At 38.7% G+C, this 24,469-nt stretch overlaps 1 protein-coding gene across 2 annotated transcripts in view; it reads right to left on the bottom strand.

Annotated features, from left to right (window-relative positions):
* Window positions 1-1,161: 1,161 nt before the first annotated feature.
* Window positions 1,162-24,469, bottom strand: part of b3glcta (beta 3-glucosyltransferase a) — a 58,314-nt gene continuing 35,006 nt past the window's right edge. Inside the window, exons 5-15 of one of the 2 annotated variants that reach the window (XM_068318094.1) lie at window positions 22,220-22,296; window positions 21,547-21,658; window positions 19,425-19,561; window positions 19,274-19,337; window positions 18,080-18,214; window positions 14,852-14,921; window positions 13,114-13,227; window positions 4,156-4,255; window positions 3,591-3,710; window positions 2,662-2,806; window positions 1,162-1,657 (exon numbers count right to left, since the gene is read on the bottom strand). In XM_068318094.1, the coding sequence (XP_068174195.1) occupies window positions 1,490-1,657; window positions 2,662-2,806; window positions 3,591-3,710; window positions 4,156-4,255; window positions 13,114-13,227; window positions 14,852-14,921; window positions 18,080-18,214; window positions 19,274-19,337; window positions 19,425-19,561; window positions 21,547-21,658; window positions 22,220-22,296 (1,242 nt within the window). In that variant the 3' untranslated portion in view covers window positions 1,162-1,489. The remainder of the gene's footprint in view (window positions 1,658-2,661; window positions 2,807-3,590; window positions 3,711-4,155; window positions 4,256-13,113; window positions 13,228-14,851; window positions 14,922-18,079; window positions 18,215-19,273; window positions 19,338-19,424; window positions 19,562-21,546; window positions 21,659-22,219; window positions 22,297-24,469) is intronic. The other variant, XM_068318095.1, reaches the window with a different exon arrangement.

Genomic DNA, 24,469 nt, shown 5'->3' on the forward strand with positions numbered 1-24,469 from the left:
TGCAAAATACGAAACAATCCAATAATACACAAAATGGTTCTGTCCAGGTACCGGGCTGGCCTAATAGTGCGCCACAATGCGCTATTTAAGCAACACCCAGGCTGTGCCTCGGTTTGGCCTCTGAACCGGAGGCGAACCATCGCAGCATCATCAGGTGAGCGTCTCTCGCAGTTCTGTGTGGATGTACGGAAAACGCGTAGGTGCCGAGTGTACACCCTCGAACGCACTACCGCGACAGTGTGTAGGATGCGGACACGTGAGTGTGGACCTGCCGGAGGATTTGCGTGAAACAGTCTGAGCAGGACCGCGCTCCTGCCAGGAAACACTGAGAGCGCTGCTGCGGCCGCTCTCCTGGGTGAGGGAGAGGCGCGCGGAACGGAGATGGCCGGAGCGTTCTCTACCGCTCCGTCACAGACACGTTAAAGGTTTTTTTTATAAACATGGCAAGAAATAGGGAGACAAGTTTAATTCTTCAGAGAAGGCTCTAAGTCAAGCCAGCAAATCACATAGTCATCCAATTATTTCAGAAATTACTGACAGGAAAAAAGGAAATAATAATAATAATAATAATAATAATAATAATAATAATCTATACTTTAATTATCCCTCTTGGGGAAATTCTTTTTACACTCACACTCACACATGTATGTATATGTGTTAATTACACACATGGGTTAGAGGTTACAGGCCCCTGAACACAGCACACACTAGGGGCCTGTAGGCATGCAATTAGTAAGAGAGGACATAGTGATACAACGGAGGTGGAGTGACGGGTCGCGCACGAGGGTCGCGCCCCAATGGGCGCTGATGTCAACCAAACCTATTGCCACTTCAGCACATCAGACAATGTATTACAGGAGACATGAAATAATGACTGTTTTGTTATTTTGAATGTGAGCACTTAGTAAGTTTTTGATAAAAATGTATTGTGAGTGTACAATAAAGGAGTTGATTTTATCTACATGAGTAACAGTTGGACCCTATCAAAGATTGTAATTTGGGAGAGATGCCTGAGAGTTTTGGTCTTTCAGAATAAAAGTCTGTGTTCATTCTGCAGTTTCACCCACAATTAACCTTAAACAAATTCATTGTCATAAATCAATGGCTTCAACTAAATACCATTCAGACATGCAGATATTCAATAAAACAAAGAAGCAAACATGTTCTCAAATAATTATACCTTTATTTCAAAAAAGAGCACATTGTACACCATTAGTGAGGCCTTTTTGAAAGATACAGTATGTGTTCTGTAAGGTTAGGATTATTCGTGATATAAATACACATCCATATTTCCAAAATGACAATAAACTCATCATGCAACTCAGTCATGAAAACACTCACATGGTCCCTGTATACAACATAAACAGTACAAAAGCACTTACAGCTGTGATGGACAATATTTGGGTTCCTTATCTCAATAGCACGCGTAATCATACACCCTCAAACATTGTACATACAAACATATTCATACAGACTGTGCTAAAAATCATTATAACTCTGTCTTAGTACTCTTTTTCAGTCCATCTGAAGATTTTTCCAACAAGTCGTCCTTAAGCCATTTGTTGAAAACAGCAATGGGGTCGATGTTCCAGTGTTTATGGAAAGAGATCGGCACCTGGTGCTCTAAGAAGTCTCTGGCATAGTCCTCTGGGCGTGCCTGAAAGGTAAGACGAAGTGCAGCAATTTATATTTACAGGCTGTTATAACAGACCATGTGCAACAGCTGCAAAGCAAGAGTAAAAGTCTGAAAAAGCAAGCTCACAAATTATTTATAGCTTTACAATTATTTTTTAATATCTGCCATATTTAAATTAAACTTAGGTGATTATCACAGCACATATTTTTAATAGCTGACTCAATCTGTGTAATATCAATTAATATAATGTCACATTATGACTGATAAAGAAAAACATACTGCCAAACTTAGACTTGTAGTCATTAACTTGTAGTTATTTAAAATTATCTAAAGACGATGTTTTGTCACAAAGTCTAAAAGTCTTCAACTGATCAAAGAAGATCTATGCAAACAGAACGGTATCAAGCTGGGCACCAAATCAGTTTCCGGCCAAACATGAAATATGGTCACAATCTCCTCTTCTGTTCTGGAATTAGTATTAATCACCACAATATGTTGGTCTTTTGGACGGCAGAATTTAATCCTTCCATCCTTCAGAAAGTGGTGATTTGTGTAAAATAAAAAATAAAAAAATCTCTAAAAATATTCTTTACCTGTTGCTTTAATGACAATGGAATGTACATTATATATACACACACACACACACACACACACACACACACACACACACACACACACACACACACATATATATATATATATATATATAATATATATAATGTACATTATATACACACACACACACACACACACACACACATATATATATATAATATATATATAATGTACATTATATACACACACACACACACACGCACACGCACACGCACACACACACACACACACACACACACACACACACACACACACACACACACACACACACACACACACAGCAGGTGTGAACAACTCAGAAACATGAGTTCATCAATGCTTATTAGATTCAAACCCACAAACCCACATCAGTCCCCCATTGGTTTAAAATAAACATAAAAAGACACTAATTGTATGAGTGCAAACACAACCTGGTGGAAGAGTGGACTGTGTGTGACAGGAAGTTTGAGAGAACTAAGGCACATTCCGAGCACCATGTCATCCGGAGCGTCATTGCTGTAACACTTGCAGCCGCTGCCAAGAAGTTGGACCACAGCCTCCCTGCTGAACACCATGCTACAGTAACACAAAGACAGAAATTGGAAACATACAAAACAGATGCCTAAAGGAGAAAACTGGACTATATTTTAATACCTAGAATATCCAGAAAATAATGTCCTTCAAATATCATTCTAAGATCGTCGTGTTTATTTTATTGTGAGGGGGGTGATAAAGCAGGGAGCAAAACAGCAAAAGCAGCTGTGGGCTTATTTTTTGTGGATCAGATCTGCACAATGATGTGACTGGAGACACACTAACATAAATAAATAAATCCTACACTGCACAGAATTCACTCATTGCCAATCAAATCATATCACGTATGAGAGATGTGGAACTTAAAGCATTATAAAGGGTCAGAGTGTCCCTATACAGTTTTGCACAGCTCAAAATTTCTCTGTAAAGCAGCTTGCTTCCAGCACTGATATCTGACACATAACCTGTTTAATGCACTTTTAATGCATGAAAAAATATAATGCATATTGTGAATATCAATTATTTTTGTGTGACAATTCCTTACAGTGACCAGCAATGAGATTCAAGCATTGACTTCCTGTCGTGTCTTATTAACTCAGTGACAATCTCTGCTGTGTTGCGTTGATTTATTCAACATTTTTATTGCGCATTTTTACTGCAGCCTGCAAAACATGAAGCTTCTCCAGGGAGCAACACACCTTTAAACCGACTTGAAATAGTTCATGTGTAAATTACAGATTACCGTTTTTCCATTACAGGTTTTATAGTCCCTCTGCTGCACCTGGATCTTTCATTATTCTACGAGCATCTGAGGTGTGAAACTCACCCTCCACCTCCTGTGATGTAGCTGTAGCCACCTTGACTCAGGCCGTAGCCATACCTCTCTCCTAGACTCACTGGTTCAGAGGGGTTGTAACAGCTCAGCAAGACTTGCAGTCTGGGGATACTGCAGAACCCAGATATCAAAATCATCACACCCTCATCATCATTATGCACACGTCTGTGCACGTATAGAAGCACGCACGCACACACACACAACTATCCATTTAGAGGCTGAAATAACTGCAATCCCTAAGGCACTATTACACACCCAGAGGCTTCTGAATAAAGAAGCAACCTGACAGACATAAAGTGAAGCCAGCTGGACTTGAATTTATGTACTTAGCTTTGTAGGTGTTCTACAGGATGGTATTATCTCCCAAACTCATTTTCCCTAAATGACTGCATCCCAAGTGTTACTGTTTTTCACTGTTAAATCTCTTAAAAGAGTTGGGACCATGTCTATTACAAAAATTAAGAACAAGTCAGTAAAACTTGGAGAAGACTTGACATTAAGATGTGAGAAATGTTGTCTTGGCTGAAAAAAACATTTCCCCGCCATAAAAATATACCTGATGAGTGTGTCATCATCCGCAACAACAAGCCACTTGGTATTTGGGACAGAACTGCTGAGGTATCTTTGAAGGATTGCAAATGTTTTCCCACAGTGGCCTGCAAGTAGAGACATGCTATCAGGGTGCTAGCCTTGATTTAAGCACCATGTACAATATTCTCCTTTACATACATAGATGACCCTTTCAAAAGAAGAAAACATACATACAAGTAGTAATTTAAATACACAAAAAAATTAAATATAATCAATCCTGGGCGGCATGGTGGTGCAGTGTGTAGCGTTGTCGCCATATAGCAAGGCAGTTCCCGATTCGCGTCCCCACTCTATGCAAAGTTGCATGTTCTCCCCGTGTCTGTGTGGGTTTTCGGGTTTCCTCCCATCTCCAAAAACATGCGATTCAGGTTAATTGGCCATTCCAAATTGACCGTAGGAGTGAGTGTGTGTCTGCAGGGTTGTCTGTGCCTCTGTGTGGCTCCACGGTGCACTGGCGTCTTGCCCGGAGTTTCTCCCGCCTCAAGCTCTCAGTCAGCTGGGATAGGCTTCAGCTTTCCGCCACAGTGGATGAAGCGGTAGACAATGAATGAATGAATGAATGACTAATCAATCTGTTCTTGATCCATGAAGGTAAATCATTTTTCCACTCTAATGTCACATGTGAATCTACATTGTACAAGCCTGCACACACGTTACCCTTGTCCAATGATGACAACGTTCTTGCAGGTGCCAGTGATTCTATTGACATCCATGGAGTTCGTTATACTTGTACATCCTCAGTGTCATGTCATTCCTACGTATTTTCTCCGTATCAGAACTTCTTGAACGTCTCGCTCGCTAAGTCCGACATTAATTAACTCTCTCGCCTGTCTATAGCTATCTACGCGTGCTCACTCTCCTGACCTCCTGCCGCTGACCTCCTGACTCACCGGGGTCAGCGGCCGTCAGTCCCTCTCACTGCTGGTGCTGACACCTGCTGATGTAAATGGGTATTACGCTACGTTTACTTCAGGTGAAGCAGGTGTGTCTCGTAGGTCAGTGGTCTCCAACCTTTTTTGCGCCACGGACCGGTTTCATCTAAGACAATATTTTCACGGACCGGTCTTCATTTGCTAGATAATCGTTAATGATGCCAGGACAGCTGTAGTCTAATAATAAATCGTTTCATAAATTGATAATCAACATCTCTATTTTGTCTCTGTAAATGAATAATTATAAGAAATAATTACATTAAAAACTTGATTCAAGTGACTGCACTGATTAGGTTTATTTTGAAATTTCGCGACTTACAATCAGTGCATTCAACGCAGGAGAAATACTGATCATTTCCAATAGAAAGGTGAACAAGTCAATCAAATAAAAGTAATTACAATAAAGGAATTAGTGGCTGGGGACCGCTGATCTAGGGGTAACAGGAGACAATGACACCTGAAGTGTGTACCATGTGTCTGCTCTACTCCGCAGTTTGGTTTGGTTTTCGGTCACAGCAGAAAATCGCTTCACAAAGACAGGAGGTTGGAAATGGAAGCAGGGTTTTCGATACTTTTTGGGGATCTCAGGATAAACTGCCTTGACTTTAATCCAGAACACTGGTGCTTTTATGGGCGCTTCATTGTGTGTGTGTGTGTGTGTGTGTGTGTGTGTGTGTGTGTGTGTGTGTGTGTGTGTGTGTGTGTGTGTTGAAAACCTGTCACGTGACCGAGACCTGTCAAGCGGGACAAATGCATGAATTTGTCAGTGCGTCATTCCACACAGACATCACTTTTCAAATTTAACGTCTTTCAGACCCCGAAATAAATAAAATGGAAGTAATGTAAATAAGTTCTTCTTTCTGAGTGGCCCGGTACCAAATGACCCACGGACCGGTACTGGTCCGCGGCCCGGGGGTTGGGTACCACTGTCGTAGGTGACCCAAAACTAATAATATGAACTTATAATTGATAATAAGAAACATAATGGTGAAGGGACCAAATTGATTAACAAATGAACACAAAACAATTCTGAACATAATCTAAACTAAATAAATGTTCAGGGTGACACACACACACACACACACACACACACACACACACACACACACACACACACACACACACACACACACACAAGGGGCCTGTAGGCATGCAGATGATGGGAGCTATAGCGGCGGACAGCTCTAACCTGGGGCGCACCAATGGGCTACTTGTAAGGGGACACTGCCTTGCTCAAGGGCACCTTGGCAGTGCGAACTAGGTGAACTGGCACCTCCCACTACCAACCGTCTATATCAATATTTGAGATTATGACCTAAATTTCACAAACAAACGGCATTAGATAACACATTACTATTTGCTTAATTTTATGTGTGAATTTACAGTTGCTTGTGCAAACTTTAAACGTATATATGTCTACCTTTCTTTAGGTTTCTTTCCCTTCAACTACGGAAGAGAATAAAAAATGTTAAACATGTTTCAGTTTAATTTCTTCAGTGTACTTTTATATCTAACTTGGTTCTACAGTATATTCTGTTTTAAATTTAAGGCCTATATCTTATTACCGGGTTTCATTTTTCCAAGTAAAGAGAAATGAAGATGAAGCTAAAAAATTCAAAGACCTTTGACTTTACCTGACGGGCATTTGCACAAATCATCAACATTGATGAAGAGACTAGCTGTTATGAGGACTGTCCCGGGAATGAAAGGCCTTGACTTACCTCTGCTGCAGAGGATTAGTTCAATAGCGTTACCAGCTCAAGAAATTAATAATTAAACACCTCAGACGAGAACTGACATAAATGCTTCAAATATCAATTGGCAGAAACATTTCAGCATCAGCTATTCAGAGGGGTACACCTGAATCAATCATTCAGGGCTGCATTGCCAGAAATCATTATCCTAATTTCACAGTTTGGGATGAATAAAGTAAATATCTAATGCCATCCTTTCTTCACGAGGGAGGCAAATAAGGAGGAGAGAATTGCTTGGGCCAAGAACCGTCCGTTTCTGTGAGATGAAGTGAATTAGGATAGATGGTATCATCATATGTGGTTGATACTGCAAGTCTGTGAGAGGTGTGATTTTGTGGGGGTGATTTGATGTGTCAATACTATTGGTGATTTATTAAAAAATAGAAGGCACAGTTAACCAGTGTCAATCAGCCACCTAGAGTGACATGCCATCACATCTGGCTCTCACTCAGTGAGACAATAATTTTGTTTTCAAAAGGACACGACCCAAAATGCCCATAAGGGTGACAGGACTTTTCACCCTGAATGGCTCCCATGAGAATACAGCCAATGCTATGCGCTCCACCCAATGAGGTTAAGAATCTTATAAGAATAAGCAGGCATTATTAAACCCCACAAATGTGTCCATTCATTGATTTGTATTATAATACGGATTTTAACTTACACATTTAACAGGCACATCAACCACTGCAGTGACAGCAACCAATGATTTCATTTTTAAGGGGAAACGATAACTCCCATTTTTATGATTTGTGACAGAGTAGACAGACAGCTGTTGTCTGCTTTCTGACTTCTTAAACAAATACTGCATGTTTGGCATGATGGACGAGAAAGATGAGACTTTTAGTCTGGCATGTTTGACATGGACGCCGGATAGAAGAAAATGTTCTGCCAACTTCACAAAACAAAACAATGATGCCATGGCAGAGAACAGGCACAAGGACACCAATGAAATATACCCGTCAGTATCCAAGTATCTGCACACTATCAGGGCTGAGAGCTTGGATGTCCCTGGTGGCAAACATCAGTGAGAATACAGAGGTCTTACTGTTTTATTTATAAGGCACCAAAGTTGTTTTTTCTTAAAAATCTGAATACAGAAAAAGTAAGGACACCTTGAGTTGCTGCAAGAAATAAAAATCCAAATGTTCTCTTTTGGAGACCAGTTTCAGTCCAGCATGATTATTATTACAGTATTATTTTTTTGGACGCCTGAGTCCGTTTCCTTATCAATCATTAAAATGTTTTAAACCAGTATTGGTTCACACCCTCAAAAGTTCCTCTTTTATGTTTATTGGAAATCACGACACACTTGGCCTTGATGAGCTTGAAAATCAACAAGTTTCTGAACCGTTTTCCTACTGTTGCTCAAGTCTTGCATCAGTATCTCCCTTACAAGCTTAGAGTTTATTTTTTCCACTTCCACAAAATACATATAGTGCAAGACTTGTGTTTTGCCAGCTTGTTTTTCTTTGTGCCCAAATTTACATGACAAACCACAAACTTTAGAATGAGGTCAAGGCTTGTTGCTGGAGCCCACTCAGTGAGATGGTCGTCTTTTTTTTCTAGTACTCTTTAATTGTTCGCTTATGCTGTAAAAAATTAATAAAAATGTGAATTATTGCTGAAAATTTATATAACCGCTGTATTTAGATATAGTTTTAATCTTGGTTTTTAAAATGCAGGTAAACCAACAGAATCAATTTAATGCAGTGAAAGTTGAAAAATAAAGTATAATTACAGCAGACAAGCATCTTTATGTCTAGATTCCTTGCATATTGAAGTCTAAAGTCACTCTCAACTGTTATTAGCATAGACCTTGAGGTCTTTCAAAACAGCACGAAAGTAAGAAACTTCAGTATCATGTGGTTATTTATATCCAGGAACACAGACACTGCCTCATTTACACCACCTCAGATGAAAGCAGTGGGTTAACTGAATGGACTGTGAATCTGATTGATGCATTTACATTAATTGTAGTTGGAAGATGATAAACAGGATAAGATTGTATTTTTGTCAAGGCCAGTCACATCTAAATCCTCCATTTTACTAGGAATTAAGCCACAGTTAAGAAAAAAAATAATTTGTGTGTTGCATTATGAGGGCTGTTTGACTGACAGCATGTAGCTGCAAAAATGGAGTACATTCAGAATCTGGCTGCTAATCAAACTAGAGAAAATCCCCCAGCCTTGATATTGGACTGTGAAGTGCTGCCAAAGTTCCAATACGACATTGCTGTCTACGGATAGTAAAAATGCTGGCACAGAGTAGAACAGAAAATTAAAGGAATGGTCTATCACCATGACATGTCCCACACTGTCTTTAAAATACTGACATAAATGATTGGTTGAGACGGGCAGAGCATGGCTTTTTTTTTTTTTTTTTTTGATGGGGACATCAAACTCTCATCACCCACAGTTATATGTCAAGTTATGCAAATGGTAAGGTTGGAGAAGCGAGAAGTTCCATTCGTTTTTCCCCCCGCCATGATGTATAACCAACTGCCCTATCCTGTCAACTCGGCAGTATGCAAATTGTCAAAGGGAGCACACATTGCCTCTTCTACTGATCCTGCTGTCTGTTGTATGGAGGGAGGATTTTTTTGAAAATTATGCATGGGGTTTCTTCTAGGTTCTGTGGTTTCCTCCCACTTCTAAAAACATGCACTTCAGGTGGATTGGTCAGTTCCAAATTGCCCGTAGGTGTGAGTGGTCACATTTAAGAGACATCTCAAGCAAATATACCAAATAAGAGCTAGCTGACAAATGCGATGCTGTCGTTAAGATGTCATTGTACATACATACAAAATGTCTAAAGGCATTCCTCATGATGATTAAAATGTTATTTCTATAGCTGCATTTATGGCCAGTAAGGCTGACAGTGATGATGTACTGGGCTGTTGTATTCTGTGACATTCTAACATCTTGTGCCTACAATGGGTGTAAATGCTGGTGGATGAGACAAGCATATTAAATAGCATATTCCTGAGTAAGACAGTCTAATCTAGCAAAGAAAATGGGATGGGATGTACAGTATATAGTCTAGACAATTAAAATGGTGCCAAACTATTTAAGTTAGAAGTAAAGAAAAAGCAATCAATTCCTAATTTGAATTGATGAAATCTAAAAGATATAAATTCTACCCTAGCTTTTAATACTTTATAATCCATACACATTATTCCACAATGGTAACCCTGAGCTGTCATCAAATATGAAATAGAATAATTTAGAATAATAGTTAATTTTTCTTTGATATTAGTACATCTTAATTTGTTGCTTTTTAAATTTACAAGTAGGGGTTTTCAGTTCAGAATTTGGCAATGGTCCCAACAATAACATATAGATTTGTTCAGCAGGTTAATCAGTACCAATAGAATAACTTTTGAAAGGGAACACAGCTTATATTTAAATTAAGCTATACTTACTAAACATAACTGCTCCAATCTTGATTTTTTTTAAAGTTAGTTTGATAAGTTCTAGATCACACTTGTCAAACTCAAGACCCCATCATTTTATGTGGCCCGCGAGAGAATAAAAGGTCAGAGTATCTAAAAATAAATAGGTCAAAAGTTTACTTTGACCAAAAGTACATTTCCCACAACGCAGTAATTAAGCTTACTTTAAAGCTGACAAAAACATTTTTAACAAAGTTAAACTTATTTTTCTTTATTCTCTTGGACACTTTGATCCTTGATTGATGGAGTTCTGTGGGTTTAATGAACTGACAAATTAAAAGGATTTATGTTGTAACAGTGAAAAAAACACATTTTTTCTGTTTAACTGTAATTTTCGTACTATAACTTGAATAAGTCATAAATTCAGAGTTATTTAACATTAAGGAGTAGTTACATTTATGTTACATTACATTGAGTTACATTTATTAGTTACATCTGGCCCTTTGAGGACAGCCATTATGCTGATGTGGCCCTCGGTGAAAATGAGTTTGACACCCCTGTTCTAGCTATTTATTAATTACTGTATGTTCCAGTTTTCGGTGATGGCCATCCATTTCTTTGATTTTCATTTTAAGTGTCCAGATTTAGATGCTGAATTTAATCTTAAAATCAACAAATACCCAACTGCTAATTGAGTTAAACTTCATTTATGATTTTTTTTTCATTTGGCCGGAGAGTGCGGGGGTATAGTTGATTAATAACATTGTTATATTCTCTGATAACATCACATAAATAAGATTATGCCAGACAAAACCAAAACAACACATAAAAAACAAAGCTGATCAACAGCTAGTTGCAATCCATCACTCCTGATTCCTGCTGCTGTGAGGCTTACTGACAGCATGAACATTAATCTACATCATGGTTTGTTTCCCCCTGCACGTCAAGGCACTGAAAACGGTTTGAAGTTAAAAGAGCAGCTGGATTCAGAGAAGAATCAAAAATAGAATAAATCAAATGGATTTAGAATGTGGATTATTCTGACTATAATTTGCCTGAGAAAATCCAATGTCATGTTTCCAGCTACAATGCAGCATGCCTGTGATCCTGACACTGTTGGGACCTGTCAGCATTCACAGTAAGGAGAGAGAGAGATGAGGTTTACCTCACATCAACAACAGACTGGGCTGATAAAGGTCAGATCCGCAGCAGAAGTGTCCTTGTGTTGCAGCAAGTAGCCAGTTTTAGTTGGCGCACTTCACTTAAACGCAAGGAGGTCACATAAGACGTCCTTGTTGAAGGCGTGAGCAGCCTGAACACAGCAAATTTAAGTGAAGCCAGGGACTACACCAAATTCTTCTGAACAACAACCCTTTACCTTCCTGCAGCTGGCTTTAAATGTGATATGAAAGGATGAAAGGTCTGAGGTGGTTCTTAAGATTGAAATGATTTCCACCCATATAGCCTCAAGCAACCACGAGGGCACTGAAGCAGAGAGTTGCTTCCGTTTTGGCCAAACTAGTGGATTGCTTTGAGCAGTGCCATACTCCATGTGCTTGTTTCTTACTTGTTTCCCATTATCATAAATTATGCATTTCCAGTACTTCCCCCTGGGAGTAGCTGGAAGATGTCGTTGGGTTAAAATTCCTACTGAAGGATCACCACATTGTCAGAGCAGCAGGAGGTTGTTATGCTACCAGTACCAGAGCTGTGTTTATTGACAAGTAGGTTGTTACAGAGGAAGACTTTGCCTCCGTGGAGAGTGATCCGATCTGTCCCAGAGTCGCCTCTCAGACAGACATGTATGGTGCACCAACACAAGGTAGCTGCCATGTTCAGCCTCTCATGGCAGAGGAGCAGACATAGAGGAACAGAAGCAAGGTTACCCTTGTGTGAATGGAAAGTAATGTTTCCAAACTGCCCAAAACAAGTTGCTGCATCTTCACAGACACACACACACACACATGAAAATGTGAAGAGTATTACAACACATCTATTTCCTATCCTGATAGCAATTCAGATAATGTCATGAATCTAAAATGAAGTTTTGCATATCAAAGGGAATAGTTTCACATTTTGGGTAATAGGTTTATTGGTTTTCTTACAGAGAGAAGAAACTAAATGGCACGATCATGCATGTGTATTAAATACTGTATGAAGATAAATATAAAGTAATTAGTGTACCTTAGCATTAGCAGTGGAAAAAGGAGAAATATAATTAATAGAATATTATTCTGCCTTGTCATAGCTTCTATTCAAGAGACAGAAATGAGTGACATAACTTCCCTTATCTTAACACATTCTTCCAAAATGTTTAACTACTCTTTGTAGCTCCACTTGTCCCTGCAGGTTTGCAAAGATGGATTGGACTCAGGCACCTGGACTCAGGCAAACTCAAGTAAAAAAATATGACAAGTGATGGATCTGTCTACCGCCCAGCTCTTACACAAACGTGGGGGTGACTATTTAGTTAAATACTGGTGGTTCCATGCTTTATGGAAATCAGCAGGTAATGTTAAGATGAGGACTTTTAACCTTCTTAGAGTCAGAGAGAAGATTTACAAATTCATTAACAAACAGATACCACCAGAAAAAAATGAGTGAATTGAAATTATTTTAAAAACATTAGAAATCATAAAATAGTTTAATACAAAGTAAAAATGCATAGAAATATAACTAACAAGGATCTAGTCAATGAATGCGGTGCTGATAACAAACATTAATTTTAACTCTACATTCAGTGTGAGGTTCAAATTTCTAACATGCACACTAAAATCATACCACAAGGGGACATTTAAGGTATTTAATGAGTGATGAAAGAGTTTGAGCTTCAAAGTGCTTACCTCTTTCAGTGTTTGGTACTCCTATATCAATGGTTGGTATTGAAGGATCGGCATAGTCACTGTAGTACTCTAAAAACAAGGCATCCTTTTCCCAAGTCTTCTTTATAACTGGAACTTAAGCAAGAAAAAGTCAGTGTTTACCAAGTTCCACAACAAGCAGACCTCTGCTCTTTTTTCCTTGAGTAAGATATTGTTTTTACACTCATTACAATAAATACTCCATCTTATGTCTCTGCCCTTTTTTGGATCAAGTACTTTACTGAAGCTCATTGAAATAAATCATCCGTAGACATAAGAGGGAGAATATATTGATAATAAAGAGTAGAATCAGATAAAATGTTATGCTTTTCATATCCCCCAACTTCACCGAGTGCTCAAGAAAACTCAAAGCTCAGAATTAGGTACAGATGCAACAGGATGAACTCTGTATGATACACAACCATCTTTACTTCTTCAATCAATTACATGTATTATGTAATTGCAATTTCATTTTAAAGGTTTAGTTTGCTGTACTGTAACAACATGGGAAGATTGGACCGCTCATGTCTCTACTGATAAACAGCATTGGAACAGTAAATGTTAATCGTAAAGGTGTGTCCATTTCCTCCTTCCTCTCATCTGTTTATGCTTGACATCCATCATATCAGTTACTCATCTGTCACCGACTCTTTCTCTACATTGTTTTGGCAGGCTATCAGTGAAGCTAAAGGCTTTTAGGAAGTGACAAATAATGAATGAAGGACAACAAGCATGAAATACTAAGCTAACCCCCTCAAAGGTAGAAAAATTTTATTTAATTTGTCCCTGTTAATTATCCTCTAATTATCACCAAATTTACACCCTAATAATAAGTGAATGCATCATTCATAGAGGTATTACTCCATGTGTAAATACACATTAAATATACACATTATACCTTGTGTGTGTGCGTGCGTGTATGTGTGTGTGTGTGTGTGTGTGTGTGTGTGTGTGTGTGTGTGTGTGTGTGTGTGTGTGTTTGCTGTTTGGAAACCTATTACAATTGACTCTCACTTAGTAATCCTTACAGCAAAGGAAGATTAAAAAGCTTTCATACTTTGTGACTTTCTAAATTAAATATGAGGCTCTTTCACATCTATTCCTTATTGATCTGGCTAACCTTTGATATATAAATCTAATATTCATTTTCATCCTGTCTACATTTGAAACCAATAATGGCAGCCTGGCAGAGAAATTGGCTAATAGGGTAATTAGTGGAATCACTTTGCAGCACTGCTGAGTGAGTGTGATGTAGAAATTGTCTGATCTGTGTGAAATGAATGTGGAATTTGATCTTTTGACTGAACCTGCTATAATTTTATCAGTTAAAAGAGAAGCTTATTTACTGGAGAACACATCATGTCAGGTGGAACTTGCACATAAATGGCTAATATCAGCAAGCAATATCTTGCCAACGGCAGGATTGTTGGATGTTTTTTTCTCTAGTATGAAGAGGGATATCAAACTGAGTGCCTGAAGATATTTTTTAGCCTCATTACTAATAAATCCTTTCAGACATGATGGTGAAATTACCTCATGAAAGACATGATAATCAGGTAAAACTCTTATACATCCACACATTTCAAAGGTAAAACAAATCCATTATGAGAAGAAGAGGATTTAGCATTTTGAAGGAAAAATTTGAGCTGGATCGGCATCATGCACAGGAGCTGTCAAAGATGCAATGAGAACGTTTGTGAAGAGTAGGAGAGATACTCACTTCTTTCACTGTGGAACTTCTTGCATGTTTTTACAGCAATGAATATGTCCTCTTTTTTGACAGGCTCCCCCTTTAATGGAAACATGAGATTTGAAAAAAAGAAGTAATCACATGAACAAAAGGAATAGGTCACACAAATGTAAAACACAATCTATATTATATGCAGTTAGATGGTTGAATTACAGTTCTTCCAGGCAATAGGGAGTAGTGGGAGTTGGGCCATTTAGTTAAACTGGAATATTCCTGCTGATGTTCTGTCTTTCAGAAACAAAAGAAGGCTTGTAACAATGCAGCACGTGACAAAAAAAGGAAGAAATGAAAAGATGGGGAAAGGATTACAAACCAAAAGAAACAACGGAACATCCCTGTGTGTTGCCATAAACCCTGTGAAACCACATTCGCACAAAAAGGACGGGGTGAGATGATTTGTCCTCAAAAAGTCACAGCAGAACGCGTTCATAAAAAGTGCACACTACATTAAAATGTCATCAGGCACTGCACAAACCGCTGCTTTTTGGAGAATATTTCTACACAGGATAGGATGTCCATTAAAGCCAATGTTCAACACAAGAAAATGTTTGGTACTTTTCATTGAATTAAAAACAAAATGATTTATCTTTGATTAATCATTTTAACACTCGCTCACCCTTGAATGATCAACGGACCATTTGGATGTGTTCACAGATTTCTACAGCGCTTCCAGACAGGCAGGCAGCACCCCCTCCAAATAACACAGTCTAAGTCAACGTAAGACACCCCCGAACTTCAACAGATTAGAAAATACATTATTAATATGGGCGCAAATGCTGTCTTTCTCACCTGACCACATTGTGTCTTTTTTTCCCTCTATTTTACTTAAAGAAAAGTCTGATGCAAAATTTCAACATAGAGAGGAGAAACAGTTAATATAAATAAAAACAAGTTTCTTTTCATTTGACACTTTCTGTCCATCCTTCACCTCCTTGACTCTGACTGTCGGTGTGGATCACTGGAAGATTTTAAACACTCGCTTGTTTCTTGAATGAAAACATTGTTGTGAATGTTTTAATGAAAACATTATGAAACCCACAAACTTCATGTTTCTTTGCTGGCTGCTCCAGTCCTTTTGCTTTCTGGTCAAATGAATGCAGTTTAACAAGGATAATAAGGACATTTTTATGGAGAGTTAGAAGAAGAAGAAGAAGAAGAAGAAGTAGATTTTTTTTGGATTTTTGCAAAAAACACTTTAATCTCATTCAAACATTTTGCAATTTTAAGAAGAAGAAGAAGAAGAACACTTTATTAATCCCACAAGGGGGAAATTACATTGTTACTCAGGTAGTATATACAATCTGTGTTAGTTTTAACAGTAATACAGGGCCCCCTGAACACTGCACACAACGGGGCCTGTAAGCATGCAGTTAATACACACAACAAACTAGACACATCGGGAGGCAGAGTGAAGGGCACCGGCTTCCGAACGCGCCCCAAACTGAGCAGCTTGTAGTGGGGACGGCGCCCTGCTCAAGGGCGCCTCGGCAGTGGCTGGGAGGTGAGCTGACACCTCCCACCGTCAGCTCACACTCCAGTGATATCATGACAGGAGCGGGGATCCACCGATGGCTGGGGCGATCTGTCTGCAAGACATCTGCTCTATCGCTGAGCCACTGCCGCCTCTAGGTAACAACTAGGAGCGGTAGTGTTACTTAACAGTTGTTAGGTAACAAGGATTCAGTTGTTACCTAACAACAACAGTTAGGTAACAACTACACGCAGCAAACATTCAGCAGACTTTCAAGCACGTTTACACATCCAGTACTGATTCTCAAATGAAAAGATGAACTCAGATTGGACTTCTTCTCTCAAGAGGTGAAGTAAGAAAGATCTAAGTTATGTCACAATCAGCTTTCTGGCATTCTAAATACAACTTGCCTCAACCAGTGCTATCACAACTACAATAACATTCACACAACATGATCAATCCTTATTGATCCTTTTAGAGTGCATGCAAACTCCACAACTGCTGGCTGAAGGCTTAGCTGACCCTGGGTTCAACAGCACAACTTCTTGCAATGAAAGCAAACATAGTGATAATGATATATCAGGTACCATGCAGCGAAAACAAAGCCAACTAAAATGGTCAAAACAATAAATATACTGCAACAGAAATTCCATAACAATCACAAGCAAATTGTACTAACATTGTTCATTCTGCATGGCACTGAAAGCGCAGACCTCACTTACTTTGTGACCCAATTATGATGTATTTTTTCCTCAACCACACCCACTCACTGTCTCCCACACAGATAAAATGCAGCAATGTGGTCATGTGACAGTGCCAATTATTTCCTACAGGATTATTCGAAGAAACTCTCTGCCTCCAAGACTTTTCTCTCTTGCCCACAAAACCAACTTTAATAAATCTTCTCTGCATTGCACATGAGATTAACTGTGGAGAATCAATGCAAACTGTATAAGAGAGCCTTAGTCATGTAATGAACGACAAGACATCCCCTTCATCCCATTGTTAGAACTGCTTCACTCCCAGATTCTTTAATTTGGTCAAACAACTTTCAGTCACATGTGCAACACAGGCATCAGATACCCTGGTCTTCCTTAACCGTGAGATGTGTGGGTTGACACATGCATTTGTGCTCATGTAGAAAAACTGTAATGAGCATATGTGGAAGATGGTTTATGAAAGAGATAGAGTGTAAAAAAGAAAGACCCATGTGGACAACATGAATTTGCATGTGATTTTTGTTTTCCTTGTTATGACTTGATAAAAATACAAATCTAACACAGAAGGAAGAGCAGAAAACTTGTTAAAATTCTTATGTTGCTGTTGGTTGACCTGAAATGATGAGGATGCACAAAACTCAACACATTTGCTGAAGATGAATATCACAAAACAATTCAAAGTGATGCTGAGCAGACACAGGAGGGTTTTTGCTCAAATAAGTGCATCTGTCTGGGCTGAGGGTTTACTTAAATTTGGCAGAAAGTAAAGCGGTATTTTGTCTTTTTAGGATAATAAGCATTCCTCTTTTGAGTGATTTATAAAGTGAAACATAATCTAAAATGTGCTGCACCCACTGCTGTGTTGATGCGGCTGTGGGTAGGATGGCACAGAACTGCCAATAGCATGTCGTGCAGCAGCATCTGTTTTATACTCTTCAGTTTTGTCCCCTTACTTTGTAGGGAATCAATGACAGTCAAACTGAAGCTTCGCACACACCAGATACTCACACACAGTGGAAGTAAGCTGCTCAGAGAGGTCGCACACTGGCTGAGGGTCAAGGCAGAGTCCTCTGGCTCAGTGCACAACTCGGGAACAGCCGTAAGACGTGGACCCTTCCCGTTGTCCCAGATGTACAAGGCGATCTGCAATACACACGTCAATCTTTCAGGTTTACAAACTTACGTAAAGACGGAATCTTTCAGACATGATGCTTTATAGTCAACTTAACAGAAGTTATATTGAAAGCTCTCCATCTTCTTTTATAGAAACCACAGTTTTGCTCTCACAACAGTACTCTAGTGAACATATTTAATATTTAAGCTGACTACCAAAAAAGATAAATGGGTTGAGGGAGGAGGAAAAAGTGAGAGTTGGTAAGTGCTGCTGTAACTCCCTCCGAAGGAGAGTAAATCTAGGATTTAGTTTAAATATCCTACAGGGAAAGATTCTCACAGTAAAAGGAGGAAGAAAAAAATCAGTGCTGTCTGAAGTTTGGCAACCGTCTTCAAGACTGTAAACAAAACGTAAACTGTAATCTCCTCATATCAAGTGCGTAGGATATAGCTTAAAGGTTTACCATGTTAGGAGGAACCTTCATGCTAAACTGAGCAGCAGAGAGCAGGGGTTCATAGAGCTGGACTAACATTGAGAATTCATCCAGTGTGTCTGTTCTTGTGCATAAGAATAATGTATATGTGTGATCTGCATTGCGGTGTTGAAAGGTTCACCATGGGAAAAAAAAATCATTTTAAAATCGCTTCAGTTCCTTATTACAATTTGTCATTTGGATTTCATTTGAAAAATACAATTCTACTTACTCTTTTCTTTTTAATACAAAAATATACGGAATTATAGTTGAATCTCTGAGACTGAACTCATACCATCTCCAGATGAACCACCTTTCCACACTGAGCCCGATAAGTCTGATGCTGCTTCTACCCAATAAAATCCCTAGATGACTCCCAGACTGTATTTCAGCGATAAAAATAAGAACCCAATGCTGTGCCATGACAATTCTCCAGAGTAATGAGATTTCACTTCAAGGTTAGATGGATTTCATACGTTGCTCTTTTTGTGCAAATAAGTTATAGAGGGCTGGCCTTGGCTTGAGTGTGACAAACAAGAAAATTGTGAGAAAATAAAAACATCAAGAGCCTCATCATTACTTTCCAGGTAACTGTGTGACATGCATGGTAACTTACCTCATGCTTCAAGTCAATGGTGAAGTCGGATTTAAGTGGCTCATCTCTTACTTTATTTGCAAGCCTAAAGTAAGATTTAAAATCCATTAATTGGGAATGCTGCAATCAGATGAGCTATACAGCTCAAAACTAATTTCCTCATCATACCCACCGCACAACAAGTGGCATGCTTAAGGCCCAAGCAGCAGCAAAGTCAGGATATTTAAAGCTTGAGGGGTTCTCTGCAAAGGCGTAGTGATGAATGATGGTTGACTCCTCATCACGCAGAGGCTTTCCAAGAAACCACTCCTGATACATGAGACACAGGTGACAGGATGTCAGCATTAGCACAGGTTACTCCACTTAACTTTAACATATTAGTGTGACACATTTACACTCCTGGTCTAATTTAGGAGTTCTGACACCATCTCTGCCAGAACATCTTTAAAATTCTTAGGGTGACTAAGTTAGGAGGCGGCTGGGAAATTAATGAGATTTTCCAGTGGAGAAGTTCAGATGTAACAGATACAGAAGCCACATAGGTTCTTATCACAACTCCACGTGTGGAGTAAAACAATCTTACATCTGGATAAATTACTCCAAAAGTTAATTAGATTAATAGTTCGATTTTGGTAAATATTTAGATTGTTTTCTTTTTAGCTAATGTAGATGATGATACTAATACAAAAGAAGTAATGCTACCATAAGCAACCAGTTAACTTGGTTTTACACAACACCCCAACAACAATACCTTATTTTGTTATTCTAAAAAAAACTATTGTGATGGATTCATGGGGGATTAACTCTTTAAAGATTAATCTAATCAGCTTGAAACTGTAGCATAATATTCAACACAAAGATGTGGTTATGATTGAAGCTTCATTCTCCACAGCAGTGTGAATAATATGAGAATAGGGGGACATGCACAACTTTTTAGCTGACACAACATTTAACTCACTGGGGTAGTTGCAGAGTTGATTGGATACAGCATCTGTTCCATAAATTCTGCCTTAATTATGGTTTGAAAGTTCACTTTTTTTATCTGAACTGCTGTGTGTGAGCGCTCTTGAATGCGTTTTATCGTATCGCAGACAGTTTGGACCCCTATTCAACTGCATCACTTTGTGCTGTTAGAAGTTAGGAGGATATATGCTGTTTAAATTTGCATATTTGTATAGAATTATTAATGTACAACTTCTTTACCAATGCTTCAATAAGTAAGACCAGTTTTCATCTTTTCGATTTCAAGAATTATTTCTGCCAATAAATCAGCAAAAGTGTCTCAATGAATAACAAGTTGGATTCTCATTAGAACGCACCACTGGCAAGTCAGACTGTGTCTAATTACTGTCTTGCTTTAGTGTCTAAATGTCTAATGGTAAAAGTTGTTTTGGAAATTGGAGATTTCTGTCAACAGCCTTGAATCCTTAATATATTCTGATATGAAAACTAATTCTGTATTGCTTATCACAACAGACTGAGACCGATTAAATTTTGCTGGAACGTCAGAGAGATGCCTTCGGGTGTGATGAATCAAATCATGAGGAGATGCATTGCCTCCTTCTCAGGATAACATTGTTTGTATTCAAACAATACTGAATTCCTTCTCTGACAGTGAACTGAAATATAATGTAGGTTGTACTCTAAGACAAAGAAAAACAATTTCCATTAATTGCTGAGAAGACTTTCACTGAGACTGTCAGTATTTACTGATAAAAAGACACTTTTTTTGTTACTGAAGACTTAACATGAAAATTTAAATGCATCATTTTTTGCCATGCTTAACTTGAAAGCTGCCTCAGCTTTGTAGTGAATGCTTGTGAACAAGTCCAAACATAAATCAAAAATGTTCATGAACCTTATGATTATGGATGTTGCTTGGGTTGTGTTAAAATTCAGAAACATGAAACAATTGATTGGGAAAGCTGGTTTGCAGAGTATGATTAAGAAAAATTTTCATTATAGCCCAAATGTTTGATTTTCTGACTGCAGTGTCAATCCAATATTTCTATGTGACCTATCCCACTGTCCCATACAGAAGAAAAATAATATTATGAGTGGAGAGGCAAGCCTCAAATGAGATATACAGTAGTGACTGCAATGACAGGTTACACTCTGAGCTGGCAGAGGCGCTGGAACCAAAGTGATTGTAAATCTCCTAAATGAAGTAATTATAAACCTGAAAGGAGCTCCAAACAGGAAGCTCCAATCTCCCTGATGGATTTTACTGAGATCGAGCGACACAGATGGACTCAGAGATAAGGAGGTTGAGAAGGAATATTATATTCACTTACTTTATTCTTGTCAAATCTCCCAAGAACTTCGACAATCTTAGTCATCCTCACATTTGTTTCTTCCTCAAGAAATACAATCCATGATGAGTTTTTTCCGAATGAGTAAGATAAGCTGAAGACACAACAAATAAATTAATTAATTAATGAAAACTAGGGATACAGAAGAATAAATGGAACATTGTTATCCAAAGACAAACTCCACAAAACCATTTTTCTCTTTTATCTACGTCCAGTCTAAGGAATTATCTAACTGCAGCTCCTGACCCAGTCAAAGTTTTCGAGTTTTCCCTGGAGGCAGAAACAAACAAACAAAAAACCAACCTCACAAAGACTCAAGACTTCTATCAGGGAGGGGGGCTTTGTAATTATCTGTAATGATATAGGCTGTTTTCAGTTCGGTGCTAAAGGGACTAAATCTTAACCTTACTAAACCTTCAGATATTATATTGCATTTCACCAAAACATTTCTTAACACACTGGGTTTTTTGAGAAGGTCAAAGGAAGACTGAGGTAACAGGCTTGTTGTCACACTTGTAGACACATGTAGAAAGAATTTATCACACTGTGCAGCACTTGATCACAGTTCTTGAGTGTTAGCAAGCGCTTGTAGGCAATTTATAGCCTTAAAATGTGATGTATGCTCATTCCACCCTGAGAGTTCAGGGACACTTACTAAGGCAGCAGAGGAAGGATGCTCCAGTCTCCGTCATTATCTGATAGAGTGTGAAGGAACAAAACCACTGGTGGATTCTGAAAGACACCACACAAACCAAAGTGCAGTAATGTTTAGTAAGTATGAATCACATACAAAAAGCGAAACTTTCTGCATAAAGAACTTTCTAAATTATGATGCTACTCATTAAAAACCTTCGGTGACCACAGACTACATGAAGACACAAATAAGTTTTCATTATGTGTGTCTGATATAATTACCACATATAGTCTGGATCTTTTTTGGGACTTGATGATGCACAATCTGTCTAAACTGGTCATATTTGCACTGGTTGTGCTATCAACATATCACCAGTTCAAAAAAAGTAAAGAGAACAGGAGCCCTGAGAAAACATTTTCTTGGCTCCTTTGCGTACAGAGGATGAAACCCAGAGTGTGCGACTGTCATATTACGCTAGGAAGCATGATTAATTTAGGGTAAAGCACCACTGATTGTGTATACATGTGCTCCTTGGGAGAGTTCACAAACACTGAAGCCAAAACATCTGGAGACTGGTGCAGGTTAGGAATCTATAGACACCTCACTGTCACAAGCCACGTGAGCCAAGAGAGATATTTATTGCTTTATATTTCTGCTTTGAAAAATGTGACCAACCTTCAGATTCACAGGAAAATCATCTTTCCAAGAACAAAATTTAAATATGAAGAAACACACATACTAAATGACATCACTGTTACGAGTTCCTGTTGCAGAACCCGTATCTAGTTTGGCTTCACCTTTACAGTAGGCAGAGATACAACTGCCTCTTCATATATGTTAATATTTCTGTTATTCAAATACAATGGAATGGAATAAAGTACTTTTTTCTTTCAAATGCCAATACCACACAGGACACCGTAGCATTTCACTTTAGACAGCAACACATAATCTTTTCATGAATGAAACGTTACACAAAGTAAAAGGAGCAACTGCTAAACATAATGCTCACTTTTAGCCCAATATAAACGTTACTTGTTTACACTCTCTTGACAAACAGGCTCTCATTATGCCCTTCGCATTGGCTTGATGATTTTTTGTTTCCTTGTCAATGATTAAAAATGAAGAAAAACCCTGAATAATGCCAGCCTCATCCTTAAGGGCCATACATTTGAAACCACAACAGCATAATCATTTAAAAGAAATAGACTATATTTACTTTTTTGTTTGTGTTCGTGCTTATCATTACACTGAAGAACAAATCGGCAGGAATGCGACTGGAAACAAGTGCAGCGTGAACACTCACACAGAAAATGTGCTTCAGTGAAATCTTCTGTAGTGAGGAGGACTGTAAGTAGAAGGTGTTTGAGGATTGCCTCAGAAAGTCGATGCTTCATACTGTGAGGAAAACAAAGCAGCAGAGCGCAAAACCCTGTGGTTCATTATGGCACGGTCCACTCATCATGCAGGACGTCAGGGGGAATGACCTCCACTGAGCCGTTCCATCAAACAGCAGTCTGTTTGATCAATGCAATGAGTCTGATACTGTTTACACTTATTAAACAACATTAGTCAGTTGAGGTTTTTGAGCTGCCATTTGAGTTTTAGCTTAAGTCATTATTGCTCATGTTCTATTCAAGTAATATCAACATGACATTCACATCAGTAATGTTTAAGTACAAACACTTCAAATTTCAAATAAACTTTAAGAAGCTTAAGAAATGTTGATTTTGATTAACAACGTGAGCTTAAAGGGGAAGATTTTTGAGGACTTTAGCAAATACCCAGTGTTGAGAACCAGTCAAGCTAATACCACTAATCAAACGACAGGACAAAGGCAGGCAAAGGCAGAGCAGAGGACGGAATGGTGGAAGCTGAAAAATGAAGAGTGTTGCATGACTTTTAGGAAGGAGTTAAGACAGGCTCTGGATGGTCAGGATGTGCTTCCAGATGACTGGACAACTACAGCTAATGTGATCAGGGAGACGGGTAGGAGAGTACTTGGTGTGTCATCTGGAAGGAAAGTAGATCAAGAAGCACACTCTTTTCCACACTCTCCAGGGCAATGGAGAGTGTGGAAAAGAATTGAAGAAGCGTGTACAGGCAGGATGGAACGGGTGGAGGAAAGTTTCAGGTGTGATGTGTGATAGAAAAGTTTCAGCTAAAATGAAAGGAAAGGTGTACAAACCTGTGGTGAGACCAGTGATGTTATTTTGTCTAGAGAGAGGAAAAGACAGGAGACAGAGCTGGAGGTAGCAGAGATGAAGATGCTGA

This window comes from Antennarius striatus, chromosome 6 (assembly GCF_040054535.1).
Source record: "Antennarius striatus isolate MH-2024 chromosome 6, ASM4005453v1, whole genome shotgun sequence".
Classification (NCBI taxonomy): Eukaryota; Metazoa; Chordata; class Actinopteri; order Lophiiformes; family Antennariidae; genus Antennarius; species Antennarius striatus.